The sequence below is a fragment of the Schistocerca gregaria genome, chromosome 9, assembly GCF_023897955.1.
Source record: "Schistocerca gregaria isolate iqSchGreg1 chromosome 9, iqSchGreg1.2, whole genome shotgun sequence".
NCBI lineage: Eukaryota > Metazoa > Arthropoda > Insecta > Orthoptera > Acrididae > Schistocerca > Schistocerca gregaria.
Genome location: NC_064928.1, coordinates 89,840,505 through 89,862,245, shown reverse-complemented (window position 1 = coordinate 89,862,245; position 21,741 = coordinate 89,840,505). Strand labels below are relative to the sequence as shown.

Below are 21,741 nucleotides of genomic sequence, written 5' to 3'. Positions count from 1 at the left end.
ACACTCTTCTGAGTTTGAACACTCCCGCTGGGCACCAAACTCTCATGGCATGAGCATTATTGAGCATATCTCGGATGCCTTGCAACGTGCTGTTCAGAAGAGACATCCACCCCTTCGTACCCTTACGGATTTGTGGACAGCCCTACAGGATTCATTGTGTCATTTCCCTCCATCACTACTTCAGACATTAATCGACTCCGTGCCACATCGTGTTTCCGCACTTCTGCGTGCTCATGGGTGCCCTACACGATATTAGACAGGTGTACCAGTTTCTTTGGCTGTACCGTGCAGTAAGCGCGAAAGCATCACGGAAATGCTCCAGTGGCAGACGATGCAAGAGAAGCGTTTTGTGTGACGATCTGGTTTACTGTTGAACTTCAGAGAGCCTGGAAGTAGAGTATACAAATATAATGGTTTGCCCTACGTTTATGTCGGGAAAAATGCCATGAATATACAATTACAGAGACCTGAGTCTACATGGAGTGTTACAAGCAATCGCTTCCTTCCCGCGAACCATACGCGGGGCTGTGACAGTAACAGGAGTGAAATGTTGCACGAAGTAGCCTCTGCCACACACCGTAAAGCGGCTTCCGAAGTATAACACAGATGTTGTAAAAGCGAAATTTTACTGTCCCGGTGTGGCCAGTCATTGGCGCTAATCAAAGTAACTTCTTGGGACTTGAGCTCAGACGGAAAGTTTTGTTGAAAGTATCAAGCTGAAAGTCATGAGCAGAAACTGAATGCTGCCATCTTAACTATATGAATCATCTCCACCGCATGACACTGAGAGCCGGCCGGTGTGGCCGAGCGGTTCTAGGCGCTTCAGTCTGGAACCGCGCGACCGCTACGGTCGCAGGTTCGAATCCTGCCTCGCGCATGGATGTGTGTGATGTCCTTAGGTTAGTTAGGTTTAAGTAGTTCTAAGTTCTAGGGGACTGATGACCTCAGATGTTAAGTCCCATAGTGCTCAGAGCCATAATTAGTTTCGTCTTTTTTTTTTAGTTCTTCAAATCCTTTTCTTTCAATTTTCTAGTCCATATTCTGCTAGCTGATGAAATTCTCTCTGGCTTCTTGCTTTCGGTCGATTACTACTTGGCTATTGTGAAGTGAGTGTCGTCAGCACCTCACAATGACCGCGAAGCACTCAAACGAAGACACGTGGACGTTCAAGCGCTTGACGCGGATGGAAACCCGAGATAATTGTACCCGTATATATCTCCGATAAACGATGCATATTACGTACTGATTCGTGCCATGACCAAGTAACCTTTACTTACACGATCCGTCACAATCTCAACATAATTTTTCTTATAAAAATAAAAATAACCGGATTCTTTGTATGTACTTGCCAACTTTTCCTTCCGTCGGGACTAAAAAAACTTCAGATGGTGTGCACTGCTGCCTTATCTCCCCCTTGTTACGAGTGCATGTGGCCGACTCATCTTGCAGCCACGTAACGATTTCCTTGACGTCAGCCGCTGCACGCTGTGATGACGCACGCGTCACGTTGTGATTAGCAGTTTGCTCCACTGCCGAAGCTGTCCCTGCGTTTCCAAGTAATGCTGGCCTTCGAGTGACGTCACCGGCACTCGTTACTGAATATTCATAACGAAGCGTGGCGTCTAACACTGCCCAACACAAGGGAAGACTAAGCCCTTTGGCGCAGCGATTTCTACGAGATCCGACGTACCATTAGGGGGTTCCAAAGTACGTATATCTTTTGAAACTGTTTAGGTGGCAGACTACTGTAGAAATTCTTTTAGACTAATATTTCGTTAGCGTAAAATATTACGTAGAGAGTGTTTTTTAAGGATTTATCCATATGAAATCTGCAATAAATGTTAAATCCGCAATTTAATTCATCGTGGTCGGGCGCAGCTGAGCTCTCAACGTAGGCGATGTAATATTATATATTTACCGGCCGAATAGGGATTCTGTTACTTTCGGATACTATCACAGGGAGCAATTACTAACAACTAAAACGCTATTGTGAACAAAAGTTCTCTTCATAAAATGATTCATTTGTGGTAAACAGTCTGAAAGCACGTGTTTGTCTCGTGTCTACTTAACTAGTCGTTTCGCTTTTTTTTTTTTTACGAAATTAAACGTGCTTGTAAATGACAACGTATTTCTACGAATAGAAAGGGTTCGAAATAGTGCAAAAAAAGTGCTTGGGTTACTAAGCGGAAAGAAATTAACCAAAATGAGTGAGTTTCGACATCGGCGTAGAATAGGCCAGCTGTACGGTGCTAGCATTGCCGATTACAGATTTGTTGGATTTCAAAATTTTAAAAAACGCAAGTTGAAACTTTAAGTGATTGTTTCTTCAAAACATCATTTACCAAGTTGATGGGAGCCACAACTCATGTAATGTAAATGAAATTACGTTTCTGTAACTTCTTAGTGAGTTTTTTTCTGCTTTAATACGCAGGATTTTTGCTATTTATTTTTATTTCGATTTTTGGTGCACATTTTTATAACGACTGTTTGTCGGAAATATTGGCTTTTATTTCGGAGTGCCGCAATTTTGTTAAAAACCGTTTTTAAAAATATCCCTACGTACTATGTTAGACAGTATTATCATTTCCAAAGCAGTTTTTAAAATTTTGTTCTATGCTGAAAATTGTCGCGTTCAGAATCTCACCAACAGCCCTCCCACTCGGCGAAAATCTTTCGTCGATGACGTGTACTGTCTCCTGTGTGCAAGCTTTTTACTTTAAAAAAAAATACGTATTACAATATCACGGGTATACAGTGAAGATGTAAAGTCAGTTTTGTAATTCGTCATTTTATGAAAAAATTTGTTAATAACGGTTCCAAAATCGAGCGTCTCCCTGTTCAACGTTTTTAACGTCGCGAAGCTTCCGTTTGCGGAAAAAAATTCTATCAAGCGTCGTGGTGCATGATCCATGTCGGACCAGACAGTCATTATCATATCTGAAAACACACACACACACACACACACCACACACACACACACACACACACACACACACACACACACCGTAAGCCACAGACAACCACATATGCTCAGCGTCATAAATTAGTGAATATTAATTGCCAATGGATGAGGAAGTAGCGTTAACTGAGTCCCTCTGTTGTTTGGGGGTGGGGGGGGGGGGGTGGGGGGGAGGACACACTGGAGTCCAAGCAGGAATTTCAGCAAAAACATCAATCTCTTAGCGTGACTTGTTAATCCCGGTGTTGCTATACTGCTTAGAATGGTGGGTGCCAAGACAGTGTTATGCAGTATCAGATTTCTTAAGCCTGCGTGACGGTTTCCCATAACCTGCTTCAGCATTTTACACTGGGAAAAACTCAAGTTTCGGCAACACTCTTGTCGGCTAGGGCGAAGATGCTGAAGTAGTGCAAGGTGTGTGCATTCAGATCACAGTGAACTTACATGTTGATTTGAACGTGACATAATCACAAAGGAGGCAGGTGACAGTTCTGCATTTATGGTGACAGGAGTCAAACATCAGGCAAGATGTAATTTCATTGCTCGTATGACGCGTTTCAAAATTTATGCATCATTAGTTATCTATAAAAAAATCACATAAAATTTCATAAAAGACAGTAATGGATAGCTATAGCATTCCGCTTTGATTGCAACCATCTGCGCAATACTATGCTACAACTACTCAAGAATGATTTCCGCACATACACTGTGTGATCAAAAGTATCCGGACACCCGCAGAAAACTTAGGTTTTTCATATTAACTGCAGTGTGCTGCCACCTACTGCCAGATACTTCATATTAACAACCTCAGTAGTCATTACACATCATGAGAATGCATAATAGGGCGCTCCGCCAAACTCACGGAGTTCAAACGTGGTCAGGTGATTCGGTGTCACTTGTGTCATACGTCTCCACGCTAGATTTCCACACTCCGAAACATCCCTAGGTCACACTGTTTCCAATGTGATAGTAAGGTGGAAACTTGAAGGGACACAGCACAAAAGCGTACAGGCCGACCTCGTCTGTTGACTGACAGAGACCGCCGACAGTTGAAGATGGTCGTAATGTGTAATAGGCAGACATCTATCCAGACTATCAGACAGGAATTGCAAACTGCATCAGGATCCACTACAAGTACTGTCACAGTTAGGCAGGAGGTGAGAAAATTTGGATTTCATGGTCGGAAAAAACGGCTCTGAGCACTATGGGACGTAACTGCTGTGGTCATCAGTCCCCTAGAACTTAGAACTACTTAAATCTAACTAACCTAAGGACATCACAAACACCCATGCCCGAGGCAGGATTCGAACCTGCGACCGTAGCGGTCGCGCAGTTCCAGGCTGTGGCGCCTAGAACCGCTCGGCCACCCGGCCGGCTTCATGGCCGAGCGTTTGCTCATAAGCCGGTAAATGCCAAAGGACGCCTCGCGTGGTGTAAGGAGCGTAAACATTGAACGATTAAACAGTGGAAAAACGTTGTGTGGAGTGACGAATCACGGTACAAAATGCGACGATCCGATGGCAGTGTGTGGGTATGGCGAATGCGCGGTGAACATCATCTGCCAGGGTGTGTAGTGACAACAGTAAAATTCGGAGGCGGTGGTGTTATGGTTTGGTGGTGTTTTTCGTGGATGGGGCTTGCGCCCCTTGTTGTTTTGCGTGGAACTATCACATCACAGGTCCACATTGATGTTATAAGCACATTGTTGCTTCCCACGGTTGAAGAGCAGTTCGCGGGTGGCGATTGCATCTTTCAACACGATCGAGCACCTGTTGCACTGCCTGTGGTAGAGTGGTTACACAACAATAACTTTCCTGTAATGGACTGGCCTGCACAGAGTCCTGACCTGAATCCTATAGAACGCGCGACTTCGTGGCAGGCCTCACCGACCGACGTCGATATCTCTCCTCAGTGCTGCATTCCGTGAAGAATGCGATGCCATTCCCCAAAAAACCATCCAGCACCTGACTGAATGTATGCCTGCGAGAGTGAAAGTTGTCATCAAGGCTAAGGGTGAGCCAACACCATATTGAATTCGAGCATTACCGATGGAGGGCGCCACGAACTTTTAAGTCTTTTCAGCCACGTGTCCGGATACTTCTAATCACATATTGTAAACATGGCGTTTGTTTGCAGAGTACGCACACAATTCTGCAAGTAGCGGACCAAGAATAAAGTTTTGTCACCAAGTGCCATTTCAAAACGTGTAGTCGCGCCAGGGCGCATGAACTCCATGCATTTATTACACAGTGCGGCTGGTAGATTTTCTTCGTACAAATGGTAATGACTTTACAGTGATAATAAGTTACTCAAAATATTTGTTAAACTCGGGGGTATTTCGTGGCGCCATTCATCGTCAAAAACTACAGTCAACTACTGAGCGTTATGACAATGGACATGCAGTTAAAATATACAACAGCAGTTCAAACATATCCCACAAATTTCAGTACAGGTAATAATAAGAATAATACAATGTTTTCTTTCAGACTAGGACAGTCAATCTTTCAGGCTCTAATCCGATATGTGAAAGTACCCCGTATGCTCCAGACCGCTTACTTCAAATAGAAAACCATTTTCTGCTAATGAGCAGAACCAGTTTCTGTGAAACAGACAATAATGCAGTATAAGCAAAAATCATTCGTGAGTGTTCCACGCCATGTCCATATAAATCTGACAAATGTTCTATGTACCGTCAAACATTAAAGTCGTAGCGTCTTGTGAGGCTTTACAAAAGTTATAAACTCAAAGTATCATTCACAGAGTAAGCATACAATCCTACATTTCAAAGTAGAATATTATAGGCAAACATTACTTGATAAAATATTTTTGTCCCTGACTTTTTGTAGATTCTGATCATGAATAAATTGTGATGTATGTCATATGAACAAACTCATTCCTTGCCTGGTGTTTGACTTTTGCCATTGTGAGCCAGCCAGCATGAATGCGGAATTATTGTTTATTACGTATGTTTGGTTTCGAGTCACACTTCAAGCGATGATATCTGCTTTTTAGCACGAGAATGAACATTGTAACGATATTTATACGTTGTCGTTTTAAATAAAATAAAACTGGTGCATGCCATATGACGTACTGTGAAGGTTTGCCAAGACGGTTTTCTAGTTGACGTTGTAACTTAAGGTAGGGCATACTTGATTGAGGTTCGCACAGATTTACCCGAAAGGATTTCTTGAGAACATTTTCTTCCTTCCAGCGATTCCCATTTAAATTCCCGGATCGTGTAAGCTAAACTTTTTTATGGGCTGTATTGACTGCTCGTGATGCTAGCACCTCGTTTCCGAATGTCTGTTTTCTTGCCTACTAGGTACGACTCTAGACGTTTCCAGCATCTGCAGGATGGTCAGAAACTATCTGAAAAACTTGTAAGGGGGTTGTAGGTTAGGTTATGTTAAGACAGAATGTTCGATACGTTACGCTATTTCCAAGTTAATTACATCTGAAGTTAGGCAATCGGGCCTTTGCGCGCGCAGATTCCAACGGCCCGCCAGATACAAGTACTGTAGTGTCAGCTGTTCCCATAGCGTAGACAGTGCATGAGACAGCTCAGTCGTTGACTCGGATTCGATCCTTAACACCGTTAGCTATGGTAAGTAACTCGTAAAGGGCGCAACGTATCGAATTTTTTCGTAACAGTTATTTCTCAACGCAGCCTACCCCGCGACACCGTTATGGGCTTTTGACACAGTTTCTTAGCACCCTGTACAAAAGGCCTACTCCATGGCGAAGACAGTCACCACGTCAGGATAGGAGTCAGCCTATCTAACGGGTTCGAGGAGTAACAAAAATTTGATTGGACAATATTTGATTTATTGCAGATGCAATCTAAAAATTTGATATGCTGTCGTAATCTACTCATTAACAGGTACAACCTTACATCAAAGCATTAACATCATGACGGAACCTTAAAGTCAGAAACTGATTAAATCTAGAGACAACAGAACAATCGTCGTCCGAATTGCACTGACTGTGTTCTTCAAATGCTCAAGAATGGCTGCGCTTAGCGACGTCCAAGAAACTTCACACGTAATTTAAAACCCGCTTATAAATATTTCTCACTGACAAATGTAGACAATGCTAATTTTACTAGTAGCCTTGGTTAGTTATGTTGCTACCCGCCATACGTGTAAGTTAGGTGTGTTGCATACCTATCGGGCGTTACCTCATAACGATCGCTTTCGGTGCGTATGCCATAAGTGTCCTGCTAGATTCCCGCTAGAACCGGAAATGGTAAACCGTCCTGAAAGTGAGTGAGGATATATAAAGTGCTGCGTTATCTACGGAACATTTTTGTTCTACATAGTTATTTTCCTTACTTAAAAATAAACTATATTTTTAATAAAATTGAAATTGTCGTTGTTTCATTCTGATTTTGTTCGAAAAATGTTGATCTGTAAAGTGACACAGAGGTATGATGTAGTAAAAGTACAGAAAACAATACAGATTTATTACGTAGGGCTAGAAAACGCAATGTCATCAACAAGAAGATAAAAACGCTCAAAAGAAAAATACATTAAACATCGCTTTAATACTTCGTCGTTATTAAACATTTTCTGTTATTCATAAATAAGTTTCGCATTTATCAATTTTACCAGGAAACCCTTGCCTTCGATCACGTTGAAGAACATTCTGTTGAGTACAAAATAGCCGCAACAAATACTTTTTTATGTTTGTGCGAGTAAACTGTACTATACACCCACGATATTAATACACTTGGTCTCCCGTGCCCTTTACCAGAAACGGGAGATGAAGTTACAATAAATTGGTGCAGTTGTGACTAAGGAAAGCGCATTGCACTGTAAATGACTTACAGGCAACTGTGCAGATACTATCAATTACAGCGTGTCCTCGAAGAATATCGCGGTAAAAAGTTAAGACAAGCCGACCGAAGCGCCTTCATCCCTGGTGAAATAATGCTGAAGCCGACAAACACTTGCATCAGTAGTAGTTTCTTCGGTTACATAAAAGCGTAGAAGTTAGGCGATCAGCAAATTTTATTATTTATAGAATGCAATTTATATTCTGCAAGGACATGAAAAAGACTGCTCTATCAACTGAATGATGTCCTGAAACAACCAAAAAAGCAAAGAAACGAAGCGAAATCGTCGGTTCCCCGTAATCATACGATTTACTAGGTCCTTGATGCAGTATAGCAAAACTGCCGAACCCTAATTTCGTTAGAGCAGCTGTATATCCACTGACGCGCTAAAGAAACTGGTATAAGCATGCGTATTCAAATACAGGCAAAATACGGCGCTGCGGTGGGCAACGCCTATATAAGACAACAAGTGTCTGGCGCAGTTGTTAGATCAGTTATTGCTGCTACAGTGGCAGGATATAAGTGAGTTCGAACGTGGTGTTATACTCCGCGCACTAGCGATGGTACGAGGGCTGCTATATATATTTCTGACCTAATAATGAAAATACGAATATTTATCAACGAAAATGGTTTATTGTTTTTCAAAATATTCTCCATCAAGATTTATACACTTTTGCATGCGCTCAAACCAATTTTCGAAGCACTTTTTCCACTCCGATTGAGACACCTCCAAAACATGGTTTTTGAATGCTGGAACAGCATCTTCTGGCGACGAAAATCGTTGACCACGCATTTTTTCCTTGATGTGTGGGAATAAAAAGAAGTCATTGGGTGCCAAGTCAGGGCTGTATGGCGGATGACCCATCACTTTGACGTTTTGGCCGGTCAAAAAGGCGCTCGTTTGAGCCGATGTGTGACAGCTCGCATTGTCATGGTGCACAATGATTCGTCTTCTCTTGTTCATTTTTCGAATTTCTCCGAAGACTTCAGGCAAACAAATGGTGGTGTACCACTCAGAATTGACCGTCCTACGTTGTTCAAGCGGAACAGTCACCACATGACCAGTTTTGCCGAAGAAACAGGCGACCATTTGCTTCGAAGTGCTTCTTCCACGAACAACTTTCGTTGGATTTGGCTCGTCTTGGAAGACCCACACGGTCGATTGCTGTTTTGTTTCGGGCTCATACCCATAGATCCATGATTCGTCACCTGTGACGATCTTATAAACGTCTTTTGAAGCACCGCGATCGTATTTTTTCAGCATTTCTTTACACCAATCCACACGAGCTTTCTTTTGAGCGATTGTCAAATTGTGCGGGATGCAACGAGAACAAACCTTTTTTACGGCCAGGTGTTCATGCAATATCGAATGTATGCTGGTGGGAGAAATGCCTAGGCATGCCTCTATCTCACGGTATGTCACATGAAGGTCTTGCATTATCAGTTCACGTACGGCATCGATGTTTTCTGGCACAACGGCTGTTTTTGGACGACCTTCACGGAATTCGTCTTTGAGCGAGCGTCGGCCACGATTGAATTCGTTGTACCAGTTTTTCACAGTGCTATAGGATGGTGCTTCGTCGCCATACAAAGATTTAAGTTCATCGATGCACTCTTGTCGTGATAATCCACGTCGAAAGTTGTGAAAAATGATCGCACGAAAATGTTCACGAGTTAATTCCATTTTTGTGCCAAATTGATTTTTTCAAGTCCCTGTAAAAGAAAAAAAAAATTGTCGTAAGTCAAAAAGTTCTGAGTACATTTATGCTAAAAAATGTCACTTTCCAATGGAAATGTCAGATTGCACCTGGCAACACTTAGTGTTGCCTAGGCCAGAAATGTATATAGCAGCCCTCGTACGTAACATCTTCCAGGTAGCGATGAAGTGGGGATTTTCCCGTACGGCCATTTCAGGAGTGTACGGTGAATACCTGGAATCCGGTAAAACATGAAATCTCTGACACCTATGCGTCCGGAAAAAGTCCTGCACGAACGGGACCAACGTCGACTGAAGAGAATCGTTGAGCGTGACAAAAGTGCAACCCTTCCGCAAATTGCTGCAGATTTCAATGCTGGCCCAACGTGTCAGCGTGCGAACCATTCAACGAAACTTCATCGATATGGACTTTCGGAACCGAAGACCCACTCGTGTGCCCTTGACGACTGCACGTCACAAAGCTTCATGCCTCGCCTCAATCCGTCAACGCCCTCACTGGACTGTTGATGAGATGGAAACATGTTGCCTGGTCGGACGAGTCTCAATTCAAAGTTTATCGAGCAACTGGGCGTGTACGGGTCTTTCGACAACCTCATCAATGCAGGTACCCTGCATGTCAATAGGGGACTGTTCAAGCTGGTGGTGGCTCTGTAATGGTGTGGAGCGTGTACAGTTGGAGTGATACGGGGCCGGTGTGATACGTCTAGATACGACTCTTGACAGGTGTCACGTACGTAACCATCCTGTCTGATCACCTGCACCCATTCATGTCCAACGTGCATTCCGATGGACTTGGGAAAATGCAGCACGAGAACGCGACAGTCCACACTTCCAGAATTGGTGCAGGCTAACTCCAGGAACACTCTCTTGAGTTTAAACACTTCCGTTGGCGACCAAACTCCCCACATCAATGAGCATATCTGGGATGCCTTGCATCGTGGTATTCAGAAGAGATCTCCACCCCCTCGTACTCTAACGGATTTTTAGACAACCGTGCAGGATTCATGGCGTCATTTCCCTCTAGTACTACTTCAGACATTAGTCGAGTCCATGCCACCCCGTGTTGCGGCACTTCTGCGTGCTCTGGGTGGCCGTACACGATATTAGGCAGGTGTACCTGTTTCTTTGGCTCTTCCGTGTACGACGCATATTTAAGATATACGACGTGATAAACACCGCGATTTGTGAACTATTACGAGAGTGTCATGAAAAGCAGTGGCTCCAAATTTTTTATGTGAGTAATCTCCTGCTTATTAAATAACATAAACGTTATTAGCATTATACATCTGTATTCTTCATGTGTATATGGCCCCTCATTCCGGAGGTTCGAGTCCTCCCTCGGGCACGTCTGTGTGTGTTGTTCTACCGCGCGACCGCTACGGTCGCAGGTTCGAATCCTGCCTCGGGTATGGATGTGTGTGATGTGCTTAAGTTAGTTAGGTTTAAGTAGTTCTAAGTCTAGGGGACCGATGATCTCAGATGTTAAGTCCCATAGTGCTCAGAGCCATTTGAACCATTTTGTGTTGTTCTTAGCATAAATTAGTGTTAATTAAACTAGTGAGTAAGTCTAGGGGCCGATGACCTCAGCAGTTCGGTCCTTTAGGAATTCTCTCTCTCTCTCTCTCTCTCTCTCTCTCTCTCTCTCTCTCTCTCTCTCTCACACACACACACACACACACATACACACACATCTATATATTTATTTCTGAACAGAATGACACTGGCGACGAACCCAAGTTCTCCCAACGAGAGACCATTCACTTTAGAATATTTGACTTTGTTGACCTCTGCTTCATCGCTACCAAAGTGAAGTCCTCGAAGGTGTTGTTTGAGTTTTTGAAACAGATGAGAATTGTGAAAGTTGCCACGTCGGGACTGTATGGAGGACGGCCGACGGCTGTGAGTCTAAGACATCGGACTGCGGCAGATGTCGCAGCGCTGGTGTGCGGTCCGGCTCTGTCAGGCTGAAGTAGAGCGTGCTCCATCTGTGGAGGAATTCTTAGAATTCGAAACTAGGTTACAGCAAGGCTGTTTCTCACCCACCGACATAGTTACGTTACGCACCTCATACATAACACATATATAGCAAGCTACAATTCGGAGCCTTCTAAACGAAGAGGGCTGCAGACTTGAAGACTAACGATGTGGATTGACCATATCGTTTGTTTTATTTAAAAAGTTTTAAGAGTTCCCGCATAAAAATTTGGAGGCATTAGCACGCCGTGGTAGATGTTCCTTAAAACGGCGGCCTAATTAGCCTGAGTACACTCTTACAGTATCTAATAATGAGAGCCCTTAGCGGCTTCTAACAAACTTTAAACGTAATTTCAGAGCTTTGCTAAACTTTTATACACGGGAGCTGGACTCTTAACAGAATCATTAGTGGCAATTACTGGTACTCCAGAACTTGTCGTTCTGGAGTCTTACAAGCAGCTTCCTTCACAGAAGCGTTGTGCGCCTGCAGAGTACTTGCAACAAATGTAGGTTTCGTATTTGCCTTCCCTACTACAGGTGGGTGGACTTGTAAGGTAAGGATTGAGGTGGGTCTCCGCAGAATCGGCGAATAAAGAAACACATGGAGAGCACTGACAAGGAGGGGGGAGAGGGCGGCAGAACTTGTGTTAAGGCATCAGCGAATAACTTCCACGGAACTAGAGGGAGCTGTAGTGGGGTAAGAACTGTAGGCGAAGGCAGAGTCTGGAATACGTCCAGCAAATAACTGAGCAAGTAGCTTGCACTTGCTACTCTGAGGTGAAGAGTTGCACCAGGACAGGAATTCTCGGCGTGCCGCATCAGATCAGTCAGAAGACTGAAGACAAGAAAGAAAAAGCGGCTTCTTCTTTTTCAACTTTTTCAGTTGGCTCTCAACGCCATCCATGCGTATCCCTAGTCTGTGTCTGTGCGATCCCCCAGCGTGATGGTTTTTTTAAAGGCATAACTTGTTAGTATTATACGTAAACAACAATCTCTTGGTTGTAAGCGTTATGTTGTATTTGTTCACATTTAGAGAGCCGTGCCATTTATAACATCAAGTGGAAAATGTGTACTGTCCAGGTTTTTAGCCCCGAACATTCCCCGTCCAGTTGAAACGTCCCCTTAGAAAAATTATATACGACTGTGCTTAAACTGACACACAATAGTTTTAATGGCAACGCAATCTGACTTTCAATAATCCCTCCGAGAGAATGGCCCTGACTAACATTAACCTATATGTTTCACAAATCACTTACCTCACAAAAATCTTGGTTACTCGAACTACTGAAATACAGCGAGCGCCACTACTGCCAGCTAACTAAAGGATTCAAACTACGGAAGTCACTAACTACTGATAGGCACAGTTAGCAAATGAAAGATCTTACTAGAGAACAAACAATGTATTTACCTTTATAATCATAATATATATATATATATATATTATCAGTTCATGACACCAATTCTTACAAATTTCAAAACTCCGCCATCTCTCTCCGCTCATCCACCACTGCTGGCGGCTCACCTCCAACTGCGCAACGCTACGCGCTGTTAACATCCAGCTGCCCAACACTACAATGGCAGACAACAATGCAAACTAGCCACAAACTGCGCACAGCACAGCCAGTGATTTTTCATACAGAGCGCTACGTGGCGTTACCAATATAAAAACCTAAACAGCCTACTTACACAGTGCAGTGCGCTGAGTCGTATTAGTCGAAGACGCTTCGAGATAAAATACCTCGGAAGCTAATCTGTGCTGTTTTTTTTGTCGACGCTCTGAGTGTGTTGGACGGCTTTCATAAATCTACGGCAGGGGTTGCTACCTGTTATCTGCAGCTGTCTGCCAGGTTTCGTGTATGGGCTTCACTTGAGGGGATTTGCGTGGATTTGTGTGTTTTCTGCGACGTAATGTTTTAACTTGTAAATTCGCATGACAAGTCGCTTGCGTAGTATTTCCCATCGGCGCTGCACTCGTCAAGCCGCCTTCAAACAGGTATTTCAATGCGTGGCAGGGTTGCCTGCTCTGTCTCCTAAAGCACAACGAGAGTGCGGCTATCACTACTTTGTCCCGTGCAAGATAGTCTCGTTAACTTGTTGGAAGAGGTGAATGGTTTGTATAGAATAATATGTGAGTAGGTTTCCCTTTTTGTACGTGCACGCTTGAAAAACATTCTCTTCCTTTTCTTTAGTTATTATCTCCTTTTTCTGCACTAAGCGAGCCACTTGACAATGTTTGTTTGTGGGTACTTAAGGGACGATTCAGCCCCTAATAAACCCTCCCCCCCCCCCCCCTCCGGCCTCCCTATTTTCCTGATGCATTCGCATATAGCGCTCTAATTTCACCGATTTCATCGTCGTGGTCATTTCGGAAGACACCAGTTTCTTTCCGAGAGACTAATGCCGCCCCATTCCCAAGCTGCTTAGTCATCAGTGGTATCTGTTCTTTCGAGAACAATTACTATCTTCATATATAGTTAAATGGCTACCCGGTCATTGACCTTCGCCTGTGCGAATGCGCACAGGTTTCCCGAACTCTTACGGGAGTAATGAGTGGATAGGCAAATATCTATTAGCAACATTACGTATGTAGATTGTGGACAGTTGGGATTTTGGGTCTCACGGGAAGCGTGCAAAGTATAAGTCCCTGCAGTTGTGCTATTCATCTGTGTCCTCGGTGGCTCAGATGGATAGAGTGTCTGCCATGTAAGCAGGAGATCCCGGGTTCGAGTCCCGGTCGGGCACACATTTTCAGCTGTCCCCGTCGAGGTACATCAACAATATCTGTGTGCAGCTGAGGGTTTCAATTAATTATCATTTAGATACATGGAAATATTGAAAAATCATTTTTTAAGTAAATTACCACCATTTGACTGTTAATTGTTCATTTATTTTACAATCTCATGATTTCGGTTTTCCAGCCAATTCAAGTCCATGTTAAAATTTGTCTAACTTGTCTTTGATATGTCATCGACATACTTTTGTCTATAAGACCAGAAATATATTTCGTCGACGATGACATGTCAGAGGGAGGACAGACATATTTCAACATGGACTTGAAAATAGTTACGAAGCCGAAATGATGATTGCATAAAATAAATGAACAATTAACAGTAAAATGGTGGTAATTTCTTTTAAAAAGGCCTATATGATTATGGTCCACAACGAAGGAAAAATCGGATTGAAAAACAGATATTTGTTGCCCCTGCAAGCCGTTAGGTAGGCAATGTGCAACAGGTTACTTGTTTCGTGCTACAATTGTTTACTTTTACCCCCACCGTGGGAAATTTTTATTATTTAGAAATGATCATCGTTATACGTTATTTCACGCGTTTGAAGTTCAAACCATTGTTCTGGATTGACTTCCTCTCCCTAATTGACGTGTCACATGACACGCACCTAACGGGACGGCTCCACTCGGATGATAACATTTCGTCATAATACGGGCGCCGACCGCTGTATGGGAATCACCAATCTGGCTGGTAGGATGCTCGCGCTGTGAGCACTAACCGCCGAGTCATTCAGAATATTCCCACCCACGCTGCGCCGCTAGTAAATACACAACACTGTGGCGTAACCCCCGACATAATTCACAGATTCATTAAACGCGGAACAGAGTAATAAACGACGCTCTGGGAAAATTTAACGTACCAGCGATTAATGTTTTCATAGCTCATCTCCTCCCTCCAACATCGCTCGGCAACATTGTGCGGAAACGCCGCTTAATGACTGCCTGATGGTCTAACGGAGAAAATAGCCCGATAGAGGCTGTAATGATCGCTCGACCGTTGCCGTGTTTAAAACGCTGTCAGCGCAGAGTAATGCAGCTGCCAATTGACGTACGAGCATCGGATGCAATGTTTCGGGCTTTGCTTGTAGCCGGCAAAAACGATGGCACAAAATAGAAAAAAAGAAAAGTTTGTCCAATAGGATAAATATACGGCGTGATTCAGTTGCCCTACACATCCAATTTTACGCAACCCATAGTTTATCTGGACTTAAAAAGTCACGATCGATATTTTCATATTCTTTCACTCACTACGCTCAAACTATTAGGCTACAGAAAAAAAAAAATAGCAGCACCTTTTTGTAGGAAATTTAATGTACTTAAGTTTTGTACTGGGATTTGTTTTTGCTGGAAACAGTAGTTTGAGATGTTGAAGAAAAGCTACGGAAGTGACCTTTAAACGCACTCCCCCTCCCCCCCCCCCCTCCCATGCACACACACACACACACACACACACACACACACACACACACACAAACTTACTCACTCACTGCCTGCCACCCCACCGGTTAGGGTTTCTAGTACGTTGCTAATGGCATTCCCTCCTGCCCCAGTACAAAAATTTGCGGCTGCAGGAATTATTTCCCACATTCGACGAATTTTGGTCTTCAGTGGCTTGACCTCATCACACTATCGGCTTGGTCGAACACTTACAAATTGGAAAACTGGCGTTTGCTAAACTTGACCTAACACTGTTGTGCATCTTAACGGCATAAAATAAACAATTGGGTGGCTGTATTCGCCAGGCCTTCTGCCTACGAAACTACTCTGTTCTAAGAGTTGAGTTTGGATCGAATTGTCAACGTAATTGTCAGCGTAACGTTTACAAAAGTCGCTTTAAAAAGTTAAAGAAGTAGCCAACTATTCTAGTGGCCTAATAGCCCGGTCAGCATAGACCAAAAGAGGTCTACTATATGGAATAGTTGGTGGAGTCGGAAAATTCTCTACAGTCGTAGGACAAAGTGCCATGAACAATATACTAGAAATCCTAACTGGTGAGGGGTGAGTGTGGGTTGGAGGTGCGTTTGAAGTTAATTTTTGCGCGTTTCTCTTGAATAACTACAAAGCCGTGGCCTCCAGCGAAACTCCATTAAATTTCCTACCAAGAAATCTTGTTCATTTTATCTGTAGGACTAACAGTTTTTGTAATGGGGGTAACTTGACTAACAGTTTTATTTAACCCTTTCACGTACATGGGACACATTTGTCCCATATATAAATCACCTTACTAATTGGGCTGCAATCATAGTTGATGTGCTGCAGATGCTCTACTTGAAGCAGAGATATTTGTTTTCTTTAATATCGTACATCTTTGGTGGGAAAAATTAGTATATCTACCATTAGTCGTCGGTTATTCTTGGTGGTTCTCACTTCGAGCAGACACACAAGTTTATTCACGTATTGCGTGCGTATTGTGTTCTCTGCCTTACTGTCAAAGCTTGAAAGTATATTCAAGTAAGTTTCTCTTTTACTTTAGACCATTCATTTAGAAAATAAATGTATTTCATCAGTGGAAATCTTTATTTTCATTCTTTGGGACATAGTTGTCCCAATGTATACCACAATGGTAATTTCTGTACTTGTTTTTGAATGTCATGAAATCGTTACTATTACGTAAAAAACGAGCAGAATGGTATTTAAAATTCGGTTGAAAATATGTTATCTTTCATTTTATCAAAAAAGCGGAAAAAATTTGTACTGGTATAATTTAAAATCTGCTTTTAGGTCATGTGCTCCAGAAAAAGAGAATTTTTCATCACTGATGAAAGTGTTACGCAGATTTTGGAGGCTTGCGGTAGTGATGACGAAGATAATCTGTTACTGGATGAAGAAGATAAAATTTTTCTTGAAGGAGATATGGAAGATGAAAGAGAACATGTTATTATAGAAGATGTTGAAAAAGAAATTCGTAGTCCACCTAGCAAAAGAGGGCATACAGACGAAATATCAGAACCAAATGCCGAGGTACCTGACACCCTTCCAGATTTGCCAAAATGTAAATGCTTCAGAACTTACCAACCAAGACAGTTCAGTGATAACATGAATCATGAATTTGGGAAAGTGCTTTTGTTCAGTGGCTGTGAAAATCGTGAAATGGCACAGCCATTTGAAAGTTTTTCTTCCACTATTGGCCTAAAAGATTTGGTGCATGTTATATTAATTCCTGAAAGTATTCGGTATGCAGAACAATCAGGCAACGCATTCAGCACAAATGAAGAAGAAATCAAGGCATTTCTTGGTATGAACCTGGTAATGGGGTACCATGTTTTGCCTACATTTAGAAGCTACTGGGCAACTGAGCCCGATTGAGGTGTTCCTTATATAGCTCAGATTATGCCACTATATCGGTTTGAAGAGATTCGAAAGAACATACATTTTTGCAACAATGCAGATCAGTCAATAAAGGAAGACTGCACATACAAAGTGAGTCCTGTAATTATCCATTTGAACAAAACCTTCCACGAATATCTTAGTGCAACTAGGGCTCAATCTGTAGATGAGCATATGATCAGATTCGAAGGACATAATATTATGCGAGTGTATGTCAAAAATAAGCGAGTCAAATGGGGTTTCAAAATGTGGTGCCGATGTGATTCGGAAACTGGCTGCCTATTTGAGTGATTCATACAGTAGCAAAAAAGAAAAAAACCTCAGGTCCTGGAGTAGGGCTTGGTGAGTCAGTAGTACTGCAACTGACAAAACACTATCTGGACTGGGGTGTGAAATTTACATAGATAGCTTTTTTAACTCTCCAGATTTGCAGTACCACCTCGGTTTACAAAATATCAGAGCATGTGGAACAGTGCGCACCAATCGTAAAAACATCCCAAAGACATCCCCTCCAGACAAGGAAATGAAAAGAGGTGATTCATACAGTCTCAGTAGCAATGGTTTGACAATCCTCAAATGGATGGATAACAAGCCAGTTTTTCTACTGACTAATTATTTCCCCAATACCATGTATGACAGTGGAGAGGCGTCAGTCTGGTTCTTCTGAAAAGATCAATGTTCAATGTCCTCTTATGATAAGAAAGTACAACAAGTGGATGGGAGGGGTGGAAGAAGAAAGTGACTTAATTTTCTTTGACCTTCTTGACATCGATGTAAACAATGCATATGTGATATATTCAAAATTGGCAGAAGAATCAGGATTCAAATCAACACTATCATCCCTAGAGTTCAGACAATGCTTTGCCAGAAATCTAATTGGAAATTATTCAAGTCGACAAAGGAATTTATCATCGGTAGTGAAAACATCATGAAGGTTGCAGACCAGCTGCAATGCAAAGAGTCCAGAGCACCGAATGATAAAATCAGACGTCAGCAAGAGATGTGTTCATTGTGTTTCAAAGTGTGTTTAAAATCGCACTTACAATATTTGTGAACAGTTAGGTGTTAATTTATGCTTTACTTTAAGCAGAAACTGTTTCTCAGAATTTCACATCAAATAGACAACATATACACAGCCTCTGTAATTTTTCGATGTATTAAGTGTAATGTGTTCTGTAAGCCCGCATCTCTTGGTCGTGCGGTAGCGTTCTCGCTTCCCACGCCCGGGTTCCCGGGTTCGATTCCCGGCGGGGTCAGGGATTTTCTCTGCCTCGTGATGACTGGGTGTTGTGTGTTGTCCTTAGGTTAGTTAGGTTTAAGTAGTTCTAAGTTCTAGGGAACTGATAACCACAGTAGTTAAGTCCCCATAGTGCTCAGAGCCATTTGAACCATTTTTTGTGTTCTGTAACTGTCCTTAAAGAAATACGACCCAGCTTTTTTTTAGCAGTACGAATGTTTGAAATAATATATTTTGTTTATAAAACCTCCAGTTACCACAGAGAAACAAATCTTTTAATCACTAGCCCTTTAGTTTTCTTATGTACCTGAATGTGTTAAAGAAGGATAGGAACACAGCAATGAGTCGCAATCCCACCGGGTTTTTTATTAATCTTACATATCCAGATTTCAGCTATAGACAGCCATCTTCAGTGCATGTAATTGAGTAACCGTCCAACAAATTCACATCAGCACACGTCGTACCTCGTGTGTACAGGCCTACGCTACAAGAGCGTTTGCTGCCAGTTTCCAAAGTGTTTACAAATCGGTGTCACAAGTGTATTGCAACCGATTACAATTACAGTGAAGGCCAGTGAAGGTATTTTGTTTGTAACTCCTGTCTCCTTGATTTTCTGAGACATTCACCAAACTTTTAAGACGCTCCTTTTACGAGCTGAACATACGACGATTATGTTTACCACAAATACAAATGTAAATATTGTGTGTGTGTGTGTGTGTGTGTGTGTGTGTGTGTGTGTGTGTGTGTGTGTGTGTGTGAGAGAGAGAGAGAGAGAGAGAGAGAGAGAGAGAGAGAGAGAAATTGTGTGTCATTTAATTCGTAGCATATCATGTATCAAAGGCTGGTTGAATGCGTCATGACCCAAGGCCACAAAGAACGTACGAAAATAATTAAAAAAAAAGTCGACTTGTTTGTTACTCGCAAAGTATTTGCTGTACTGGATTGGTGAATAAAATCGCAGCGTTGTTCCATAGGTTTAATAAACACAACAGATCCACATAACAGAGAATTTAGTCAATAATATATTCTCCTTCACTATTTACAAAGGTTTGCTAACTCTGAGGTAACTTTTCGATTCCGCGACTGTAGAAATGACGTAGTTTTGAGGCGAAGAACTCGTAGAGTCATTTTCGGACCACATTTTCATTTGGAAAGAAATTTTCTTGAATACTGTTCGATAGAGAGAGAAGAGATGGAACTCTGAAGACACAAGATCAGGTGAACGAAGTGCGTGCGGAATGACTTCCCGGCCAAACTTCTGTGAAGTGGTTTTTATCAGTCTAACAGAATGTCGTTGTTCTTGGATTGCGTCTGCAAGACATCTCAGTTGCTGACAATAAATGTCAGCAGTGACGGTTACACCTCGGGGAAGCAATTCTTAGTACACCAGGCCGTCGCTATTCCACCGGCTGCATATCATTATCTTTTGTGGAAGGGTGTTGGCCTTTCTACAGGGCGTTTCTGCTTTGTTTGGGCCCAACCATAACTTTCTACTTCTTATTTTAACATAAAGATACCCTTTCTCGGCACCACTAATGATACAGGAGAGTAGTGGTCGCTGTTGATCATGAGACAATCTATGACGAGCAAACAGAGATGCACATGTGGGCACCCGCTGATGTTTGTGATTTTGGTTTAGAGCTTGCGGTACCCATACACCCGACTGGATGGTGGAATGATCACAGTTCACCGCACTTACCAAACAGAAAAATGTGATGGAAACTTCTTGACATTCCGTCTTGTGGCGTCCACAGCTCCATTCGCTATCTCCGGATCACAAACTGACCATATGTCAAACAGCGACAGTAAACTACAGATAAAAATAGCAAATCTATAAATAAACCCCACAGCAACCGGAATAGCAACACGCAAAACAAAAACGCCAAGACGTCATGCACCAACCTAATTCAAGAGGGTAATCCCAAAAGTAAGGTCTCCTATTTTTTATAAGTACATAGACCTGTTTATTTATACAACGGGTTATATCAGTTTACAGCTTGAACATTTAGCTATTTTTCGACATAATCACCATTTCTGTCGATGCATTTTTGTAGACGCTGTGGTAGTTTTTGTATGCCCATGTCAAACCACATCGCCGCCATGCCGTTCAGAAAGTTATGAACCTCTTCTTTCACATCTTCGTCGGAGCTGAATCGCTGGGACCACGATTAATGCTGACAGGTACTGTGAAACTCTGCAAACAATCAAACGTGCAATTCAGAACCGGAGAACAGGAATGTTGAACAAGGGCGTACACATTCTCCGTGACAACGCTCGCCCACACATCGCTCGGCAAACCGTTGCTCTCCTGCAACAGTTTCAGAGGAACATAATCACCCATCCACCCCATAGTCCTGACTTGGCACCCAGTCACTATCACCTGTTACCTAGGTTAAAAGAACATTTGGCCGGAAAGCGATTCAACTCCGACGACGAGGTGAAAGAAGAGGTTCATAACTTTCTGAAGAGCATGGCAACGAGCTGGTATGACATGGGCATACAAAAACTACCACAGCGTCTACAAAAATGCGTCGACAGAAATGGTGATTATGTCGAAAAATAGCTAAATGTTGAAGCTGTAAACTGATGTAAGCCATTGTAGAAATAAACAGGTCTATGTTTATAGGAGACCTCACTTTCGGGATTGCCCTCGTATTAAAAATGACCCACAGAGGTATGAACAGACTAACTAATATATACAGGGTGCTTGTTTTAACTTGAGACAACTACTCGTAAATATGTCGAAAAGGACGCATCTTACAAACAACAATTGCTAGGTGAAAAGTTGATATTCGTAAAGGGGACATCTGGCTGTGCTACAATTGGCCAACTACCTACCTCTTTCCCCCCCGCCCCCCTACCACCTCGCACCCTGTCGTGAGCAATGTCAAACTTGTGTTTTGAA

General features: G+C 42.6%; 1 protein-coding gene across 1 annotated transcript in view; it reads left to right on the top strand.

Moving 5' to 3' along the window:
- The window catches only part of LOC126291446 (neurofilament heavy polypeptide-like), a 110,694-nt gene that overhangs the window by 28,941 nt on the left and 60,012 nt on the right, over window positions 1-21,741 (top strand). Inside the window, exon 2 of the mRNA XM_049984960.1 lies at window positions 16,994-17,518. Coding sequence (XP_049840917.1) covers window positions 16,994-17,518 — 525 coding nt within the window. The remainder of the gene's footprint in view (window positions 1-16,993; window positions 17,519-21,741) is intronic.